Consider the following 10,328-nt stretch of genomic DNA (forward strand, 5'->3'; position numbering starts at 1 on the left):
AGACTTGGAGCAGAACAGAACACAGGGGTGCCACACCATACACCAAGCCACAGCTTACTCTGAGGGGAACAGATGTGTTCATGAGACAGAGAAACGACAAAGGAGGAAAGAAAGGGCACAACACGCCAGCCAACAACTGTCTCCTCCAAGATTACATCTGTCACTTCTGTGGGAAAATCTGCAGGGCATGAATTGGACTCCTCAGCCACTTAAAAACCCATGGATGAACCCCCTTGGCAGACGTCATCCTTGCATCGAGGGATAGCCGAAGAATTCCATTTCCACAGTATAAGCTGAACAAGTATAAACACTTATATAATGATACAATGGTGTCCACCCTAGGTGGGCTGTGACACAAAGTCAGAGTCAAGCAGCCCTATCCTGCTTATTCCTACCTCGAGCGTCCTGAATTGGAACCCAGGGTCCCCTACCAGCCCCCGATAGACTTGGGAGAGAAGAGAGGGTTTTCAGACTCCTGGGCACCAGGAATAGACTGACAGCCTGGCTGGGCTGAGAGTGCAGGGGCTGTGCTGCGCTTGCCAGAGTGGGGTGCTGTTGTACTGGTGCCCCACCTCACAGCAGGACATGGACTTCATGCAGGACACAGCAAGTCCTATTCATCGAAGAACATCTGGTTTGCTGTGACTGAACTCTGATTGCAGCCTAGGCTGATGAGCTTATCAGGGTTCTCCATGGTACTTGACCCTGCCTGCACCGAGGTTCTGAACCTTGATCTCCTGACATGAAACATTCAGCCCCAACATGGGGACAGTGTCTTGAGACCTGGGAGGGTGGGGCTGAAATTCTCTGACTTCTCCACAAGTAAAGCAGAGTTGTCAGTGTCTTGGTCAGTGAACACTTCTTGACCAACCTGGATTCCGACAGGAGAAGCAGCAAGTTCTAATATCCAGCTGATAGCTCTACAGAATAGTACTGGGGTGCGAATGCATCCCTGTGGCACACCTGAGGTCATGCAGAAATGTAGCTGGGAACCAACGTGCACTCTCACAGTGGCACCTATGTGAAGATGAGCAGATTTAGAATGCCAGCTGCTTTCGCTGCAAGCCAACGTGCTGATTGGTCAGCTCAATCAAAAGCTGTTTTGATTTCAATACATGCCACGTGAAGCGGGGGGCTAAATTCTCAGTGCAGCTCAGCCAGGAGCTGAAGGATAAAGACAGTGCCCATTGTCAACAGCCCAGCTATGAAACCTGATTGCTTTTTGGATGACTATGTCTGGTAAGGAGAGGCTGCATCCTGCTCAGCAAAGACCTTTCCAGAGCACAACAGCAATGAGATCAGTCTGTAACTGTCACACTCAATGTGAGATCTGTTGCCCTGGTACAGGGACATTATGAGGGCACCTCTCTATTCTGCTGGTACTTTGCCTGATGCCCATGCTTTTAAGAACAGTTGAGGCAGGCCAATGCTCACTCGTTCGGAGGCATCTTTGAGTGACTCAGTTGGAACACCTTCGGCTCCAGCAGCATATCCATTTAGTCCCTTTTGTATGACTTTTCATACAGAGGATCAACGTTCATCCCTGGGTCCACAGCTGTGTGGGTTGCCAGGTCACGTAGCTCCGGAGAGCTGTCAGCAGGTCCGGATTCAGCATGCTTTCAGAATGTGTTTTCCATCTATCCCGGACCTCGTCCATCGATGAGCAGGGAGAGCCATCTGGTTTCATGATGGGGATGTTAGAAGGCTGTTCATGGCTGCCAGCCAGGTGCGTGATGGCTCTGTAGGCAGGATGCAGACTGATGTACTTTAGGCAATCCTTGACTTTGTTGGCCAGGGATTTGATATAGATCATCCATTTATGTTCTTGGACATCTCCCTTCTTGCATGCATCTTCCCCCCCACCCCACCCCCGCCACACACACACTTTTTTCCTACTATATCAGGCCACCTCAGAAAGCCAAGGTTTCTTGCACGATTGTCTGAAGCCAATTTTTCCAGTGGCAGCATGTAAAAACACATGCAAAGACGGTGAAGGAAAAAAACAAACTAATATATAAATATTGAGGTATCTGGGAACCCAAATCTATATCTAGTTGTTTATTTATCTACTAGGAAGTTGTGCTTCATGTTTGGTGCAGAAGTAGAAAAGGAAATGGGGGAACATGGGGGGGGGTCTAGATGATCTTAACATTCTTTAAACTTAAAGCCAAAAACACCCCCTGATAAAAACAAAACATCAACAAAGGAACGAGCTGCAGGAATAAAAAAAGAATTCATGTAGAAGTCCAGCAACAGAGTGGGGGCTATCCAGTTTATTGCACCCAATGCAGCATGTATGATTACCTGCCCTATGGGCAGGTGGTGTATGTGTGCATTCGGTGCAAGGAGCTCCTGGCCCTCAGAGACCAAGTATGGGCTTTGGAGACCAGAGTGGCTGAACTGAAGGAGCTAAGGGAGACAGAGAGGTACATAGATGAGACTTTCTGGGACACAGTAGAACAGTCCCACCCCTGCCTGCTCTGGCAGCCTCTGTGCTATTGAGGAGAATGAAAGTCTCAGGGAAGGAGAACATCTAACTGGAGCAAAGGGAAACAATCCCATACTTGGGACCCTCCTTCCAGATGATGGTGTGGTATCCTCTAGCACTGAGGATACCTCTCCAGGGGAGGGAACTCCAGTTATTACCAAGAGACAGATAATAGTTATGGGGGATTTGATCATTAGAAACATAGATAGCTGGGTTTGCGATGACCGGGAAAACCGCATGGTGACTTGCCTGCCTAGTGCGAAGGTTGCGGATCTCTCTAGGCATCTAGATAGACTTATGTGTAGTGCTAGGGAGGAGCTGGTGGTCATGGTACATGTAGGTACCAGTGCTATAGGGAAGGATAGGAGAGAGGTCCTGGAGTCCAAATTTATGCTGTTAGGTAAGAGATTGAAGTCCACAACCTCCAGGGTAGCATTGTCTGAAATTCTTCCAGTTCCACACGCAGGGCCAGTTAGACAGGCAGAACTGCAGGGTCTCAATGCGTGGATGAGACAATGGTGTCAGGAAGAGGGGTTTAGATTTATTAGGAACTGGGGAAACTTTTGGGAAAAGGGGATCCTATACAGGAAGGATTGGCTCCACCTAAACCAAAATGGAACCAGATTGCTGGCACTTAAAATTAAAAAGGTCGTTGAGCAGTTTTAAACTAAGGGCTCGGGGAAAGCCGACAGGTGAGTAGAGACATCCCTTAGGGGAGGATCTATTAATGGACATTCTCTATATCCTACTAAGGAGGAGAGGATGGAAGATGATAAAATACAGGTAGGATCTGATGAGAAACAGTCAAATGAAAAAGAGGCCGATTCAATTACATCATATAATGGCAGACAGCTAAAAAGTTACAAGTTTTTAAAGTGCTTGTACACAAATGCTAGAAGTCTAAATAATATGAGTGAACTAGAGCGCCTTGTATTAAATGAGGATATTGATATAATAGCATCACAGAAACTTGGTGGAATGAGGCTAATCAATAGGATACAATAATACCAGGGTACAAAATATATCGGAAGGACAGAACAGGTCGTGCTGGTGGGGGAGTGGCACTATATGTGAAAGAAAGTGTAGAATCAAATGAAATCTTAAATGAATAAAAATCTTAAATGAACCAAACTGTACTATAGAATCTCCCTGGATAGTAATTCCATGCTCTAATAATAAGAATATATTAGTAGGGATATATTACCAACCACCTGACCAGGATGGTGATAGTGACTGTGAAATGCACGGGGAGTTTAGAGAGGATATACAAATAAAAAACTCATTTATAATGGGGGATTTCAACTATCCCCATATTGACTGGGTACATGTCACCTCAGGACAGGAAGCAGAGATCAAGTCTCTTGACACCTTAAATGACTGCTTCTTGGAGCAGCTAGTCCTGGAACCCACAAGAGGAAAGACAATTCTTGATTTAGTCCTAAGTGGAGCACAGGATCTGGTCCAAGAGGTGAATATAGCTGGACCACTTGGTAATAGTGACCATAATATAATTAAATTTAACATCCCTGTGGTGAGTAAAACACCACTGCAGTCTAACACTGTAGCATTTATTTTCAGAAAGGGGGACTACGGAAAAATGAGGAAGTTAGTGAAACTGAAATTAAAAGGTACAGTGCCAAAAGTGAAATCCCTGCAAGTTGCATGGACACTTTTTAAAGACACCATAATAGAGGCTCAACTTAAATGTATACCCCAAATTAAAAAAAACAGAGAACTAAAAAAGTGCCACTGTGGCTAAACAACAAAGTAAAAGAAGCAGTCAGAGACAAAAAGGCATCCTTTAAAAAGAAGAAGTTAAATCCTAGTGAGGAAAATAGAAAGGAGCATAAACTCTGGCAAATTAAGTGTCAAAATATAATTAGGAAGGCCAAAAAAGAATTTGAAGAGCAACTAGCCAAAAACTCAAAAAGTAATAGCAATTTTTTTAAAGTACATCAGAAGCAGGAAGCCTGCTAAACAACCAGTGGGGCCACTGGACGATGGAAATGCTAAAGGAGCACTCAAGGACGATAAGGCCATTGAGGAGAAACTAAATTAATTCTTTGCATCAGTCTTCAAGGCTGAGGATGTGAGGGAGATTCCCAAACCTGAACCATTCTTTTTAGGTGATAAATCTGTGGAACTGTCCCAGATTGAGGTGTCATTAGAGGTGGTTTTGGAACAAATTGATCAACTAAACAATAATAAGTCACCAGGACCAGACGGTATTCATCCAAGAGTTCTGAAGGAACTCAAATGTGAAATTGCAAAACTTCTAACTGTAGTTTGTAACCTATCATTTAAAACAGCTTCTGTACCAAATGACTGGAGGATAGCTAATGTGACACCAATTTTTAAAAAGGGCTCCAGAAGTGATCCCAGCAATTACAGGCCAGTAAGCCTGACTTCAGTACTGGGCAAACTGGTTGTAACTATAGTAAAGAATAAAATTGTCAGACACATAAATGAACATAATTTGTTGGGGAAAACTCAACATGGTTTTTGTAAAGGGATATCATGCCTCACCAATCTACTAGAATTTTTTAAGGGGTCAACAGGCATGTGGACAAGGGGGAATCTAGTGGATAAAGTGTACTTAGATTTTCAGAAAGCCTTTGACAAGGTCCCTCACCAAAGGCTCTTAAGCAAAGTAAGCTGTCATGGGATAAAAGGGAAGGTCCTCTCATGGATCCGTAACTGGTTAAAAGACAGGAAACAAAGGGTAGGAATACATGTCAGTTTTCAGAATGGAGAGAGGTGTCCCCCAGGGATCTGTGCTGGGACCAGTCCTATTCAACATATTCATAAATGATCTGGAAAAAGGGGTAAAAGTGAGGTGGCAAAATTTGCAGACGATACAAAATGACTCAAGATAGTTAAGTCCCAGGCTGACTGCGAAGAGCTACAAAAGGATCTCTCAAAACTGGGTGACTGGGCAACAAAATGGCAGATGACATTCAATGTTGATAAATGCAAAGTAATGCACATTGGAAAACATAATCCCAACTATACATCTGAAATGATGGGGTCTAAATTAGCTGTTACCACTCAAGAAAGAGATCTTGGAGTCATTGTGGATAGTTCTCTGAAAACATCCTCTCAATGTGCAGTGTCAGTCAAAAAAGCTAACAGAATGTTGGGAATCATCAAGAAAGGTATAGATAAGAAGACAGAAAATATCCTATTGCCTCTATATAAATCCATGGTACACCCACATCTTGAATACTGCATGCAGATGTGGTCGCCCCATCTCAAAAAAGATATATTAGAATTGGAAAAGGTTCAGAAAGGGGCAACAAAAGAGATTTAGGGTGTGGAACGGCTGCCATATGAGGGGAGATTAATAAGACAGGGACTTTTCAGCTTGGAAAAGAGATGACTAAGGGAGGATATGATAGAGCTCTATAAAATCATGACTTGTGTGGAGAAAGTAAATCAGGAAGTGCTATTTACTCCTTCTCATAACACAAGAACTAGGGGCCACCAACCAAAATTAATAGGCAGTAGGTTTAAAACAAACAAAAGGAAGTATTTTTTCACACAACGCACAGTCAACCTGTGGAACTCCTTGCCAGAGATGTTGTGAAGGCCAAGACTATATATAACAGGGTTCAAAAAAGAACTAGGTAAGTTCATGGAGAATGGGTCCATCAATGGCTGTTAGCCAGGATAGGCAGGGTTGGTGTCCCTAGCCTCTGTCAGAAGCTGGGAATGGGTGACAGGGGATGAATCATTTGATGATTACCCATTCTGTTCATTCCCTCTGGGGCACCTGACATTGGCAACGGTTGGAAGACAGGATACTGGGCTAGATGGACCTTTAGTCTGACCCAGTATGACTGTTCTTATGTTCAGTTGTCATGGGCTTTATAAACTGAGAGAAATCAGGAAGCACTGGATAGTTCATGAGTCTGTTCTCTTGTCCAAGTCCAGTTTAGATGGAAGAGATTCCAAACCTCTCAAACTCAGGATATTTTCAGATAAATACCCAAATATTTAGACGTTTCCCCCAAAGTATATCTGAGCTATTCACATCGTCTGGGTCTGCAAGAAATTTCCAGTGTTTTCCCCCACACTTGAACAGGCTCATACTATTGCTAAGGAAGAAATTCTTATGGTATTTCATCACTTCAGCTTTTGGCCTCAATCTGAATCAGTAGCACTATGAACACACAGGGAAAATATTCCTGAACCTCCATGAAAGGATCAGTAACAGGTTGTCAGTTTGAGGTATAATTGCAGGTTTGTAAGTCATTTTACCCAGTCTTGTTCCCCCAGCCTTTGTTCATAAAAACACTTGAATCCAAGTCATGAAGTCCTTACTCAGGCTAAACTCTGAGTTAGAGTTTTACTGGGCTAAAAATGATATAATCCAGCTCGTGAACTCCCATCTAGCTAATGTAAAACCATTTACTGTCTATTTCCCACCTTGAATGATTTATGCTCCTGGAATAATTTGTACTGGTTGTTTCCTCTCATATGGTTAAAAACAAGGATAGTTCAACCCAAAAGCTCAACTGTTATAGCTAGAGGAAGAAAATACCTATTGAAACACTCTTTAAAAGCTGAAAATGTTATCAGATTTTGCTGTTTATTTAGAAGGAAGTGCTAATATTGGCACTGGTTCTCTAACTTGGTGTACTGCCAACAATACAGCTGAAGGAATTAGATAAACTACTAATTAATAAAGGAAGGTTAGCTTTGCTGTGCATTTTACTGCATTAACTGGGAAGCTACTTTTGAAGGGGCTCCCCTTCCTACCAGGGAGCAGAGGTGTTTTCACACTTGCTTAGTCCAACTTGAAGCTTCTTTTTAACACTTAAATCCCCTAAGTCCTGCAGACAAATCCTAGCCATCCACCACCCTAAAGAACAGACCATAGAAAGGGTTTGTTAGGTATTTGGGTAACTTGTCTCCTCTTTCCTTTTCAGACTCGTCAATGAAGTGTTTACTATAGATGACACATTACAGACCCTGAAGCTGCGCCTGCGAGAGGCCCAGGATACTCTTCAGCTGTTGGTCCTTAACAAAGCAAGACTGGAGCATGACCTTTCCGTGAAGGCCAATTCCCTCTTCATTGACAAGAAGTGCATGGACATGCGCAAAACCTTCCCCAGCACCCCACGGCTCATTGGCTACACTTGAAAGGATCCGAGTTTTCCCACGTCCTTTCAGTATGTGACATAAAGGTTGCAAATTATGAAGGAAATACTTTTCTTTTAGTTTTTTTTTTAAACACAACCCAATAGAAATAAACATACCAAAACCAAAACTGTCATAGCACGTTCCTTACAGCTACTCGTTCTGAGCAGCTGCAGTCAGTCTGTGTAGTAGGATGACAAACCTTTTCGGACAGAAGCAGATCAACTTGAAAACAGTCCAAAAATCTGTGTGTAAATGTATTGGTGGTGAAAGGTGCTGATGGTTGCCAAATCTAGCATTATAGTGATGTGAACATCTGTCAATTGGGAACTAGAGTCAGATGAACCAAGCTTGATTCATACAGGTTGCAGAACAGCTAGAAGGCAACGACTCTACGTCACTGCTCACCTAGGCTGGATTGAAATTTATTTTGGGGAATTTTTATGGCCTGGGTGTGACGTTACACTCCATAGTCTTTATGGAAATATGCTTATGATATTGATATGGCATAACATATATACTTTATGCAAGATGGCTCGTGTAAGATATCATGGAAAGGTTATGATTTACTGAATGTGATTATCCAATTTGTATGCCTGTATCATTTCTGTATCTGAAGTTAGGAATATTAACCATGTATCTGTATTTCAAATGTGTTACTTTGGGGGTCACCCAGAACTAGCCCTTCAGGTACAACAATGACAAAGCCAGACAGCACTGATGGCCCATTAGCAAAGACAATGTATTGTAAAAAAGAGCTTAGTCTTCCTGTGGATGCACCAGACTGCCTCGGAGTAATGGCTGCTACAACCCTGCAGACGCATGGGTTTGAGTCACCTGGTACTGGACCCCTTCCCCTCTTAGAATGCCAGTGTTTTTCCACTGGAAGACAAAGGGTTCCCGCCATACACAAAAGTTATATGAGGCAGGGGAGTGACATCATCATGGCTCTCCTCTGCCTCCCCACTCAAAGAGACTCTGAAAAACACCTGGAAACAAGAACTGAACTGGGGGAAGAAGAGTTGAACCCAGGCTGGAAGGGCATCTAGCTTGTGAGTAATAATACCTGAAGTCTCAGACTGAAAGCCAGTGCAGCTGATTTTCAAGTCTCTCTGTAATCTGCCTGTGACAATATTTAGGGTTAGAAATTACTATTTGTAGCCAATTTCTTTAGTGAATCAAGCTTAGTTTGCATGTTTTGTTTTATTTGTTTAGTAATCTGCTTTGTTCTGTTCGCTATCTCTTTAACCACTTAAAATCTGCCTTTTATAGGAAGAGGGCAAAATTTTATGAGCTTGCACTGTGCAGGTTTTTCTATACAGTGTAAAACTGTATTATTTTGGGTTTATCTCCCAAAAGGGGCGTGCACGTGAGTGCTGGGTGAAACCTCTCACACAGAGCTGACTTCAGTCTGTGTCTGCAGCTGGCTGTGGCCCTACCTGTGTGTGTGCACTGTAAGAGGCCGGAGAGCCTAATTCAGCAAAACAGGGAGAGGGAATCCAGACTAGTGGAGCAGGAGATGCTCAGTGGAACCCAAGTACATCAGGTGGCATCCTGGAGGGCAGCGTCCAATCCATCACACTGGGTTATACAGAAGGTCAGCCTAGATGATCACAATGGTTCCTTCTGGCCTTGGAATCTGAAATTGGTCACCTAGAGGTGAAAACCAAGAGACTCCATCTAAGCCTAATTTTTAAAATTAAGTTTCTTGTTCAGGTGGATATGAAGAAAATATTTTACATATGAACTGAGTGTGACTGATACTGCGGTATCTGTCTGAATCTGCAGGTGGCATAAATATTCAGAAACGTGAACTGTACATATTCAGCTCAGAACATTAATTCCAAAACAAAACATATTAAATGTCAACATTGACTCTCTACTGCTGATCCTTTTGGGAACAAATAGCCGGGTAACCCAGGCTCTTGGCTAGGTTTTAGTCCTAATCCTCCTATCATCCACAAAGAAAAACCTCTGACCTGGGTTTGGAAGCACTTTAAGACCAGGCTAGTTTACAAAGCTGGTGATATGGGTTGGAACCCTGGCTCTGCTTTAACTTGGGCTGGAACCCGCCCACTTGCAGTGAGAACATAGGCAAAATCACCCAAGTATTGATAGTCCTCCTGTGCCTTCCCACAGTCCCCCCCACCCCTAAAGGACAGACAAATTCTCCAGCAAGAGCCCTAGAGCATCTCAGCACAAAGAACCATCAGATACACCTGCAGATACACAAGGGGAGTGCAGAAACAGTGAGGACACAGTAACATGGGTAGCACAGTGCCGGGGGAATGCTCACAACCAGGCTAGGATTAACTGTGCAGTGTAGACATAATCTAAGGGTTTGTCTATACCAAACATTTAGTTCGCGGCAAGCTGGGATATGAATCTACTCTGCACTAGGTTGCCACGCACTGTGTGCCTGTGTGGGCCCTCTCCACGCACTAAAAGTTCCTGTGCACTTTGATTTACCCGACTTTGAAACAGGCATTTTAGCATGCAGCAGGAGGGTCCACATGGACATTTAGCGTGCAGCAGGATAGTGCAGCGCAGATTAATAACCCAGCTTGTTGTGAACTAAGCATTCATATTGACAAGCCCTGAGTGTGCTTATCCTACTACTGTCCATGCCTCCCAAGGGCCAAAAGCCCCAGCTGTCCTCTGCCAAGCTGCCCGTGCCTTCAGCGTCCCTTTGCCAACT

The 10,328-nt window shown here is 43.6% G+C and overlaps 1 protein-coding gene across 1 annotated transcript in view; it reads left to right on the forward strand.

Moving 5' to 3' along the window:
* Positions 1-7,633, forward strand: part of TEKT5 (tektin 5) — a 57,735-nt gene extending 50,102 nt beyond the window's left edge. The window contains exon 7 of the mRNA XM_074964641.1: positions 7,420-7,633. Within this exon, the coding sequence (XP_074820742.1) occupies positions 7,420-7,633 (214 nt within the window). The remainder of the gene's footprint in view (positions 1-7,419) is intronic.
* The last annotated feature ends 2,695 nt before the right edge of the window (positions 7,634-10,328 follow it).

The sequence above is a fragment of the Natator depressus genome, chromosome 10 (assembly GCF_965152275.1).
Source record: "Natator depressus isolate rNatDep1 chromosome 10, rNatDep2.hap1, whole genome shotgun sequence".
Taxonomy (NCBI): Eukaryota; Metazoa; Chordata; order Testudines; family Cheloniidae; genus Natator; species Natator depressus.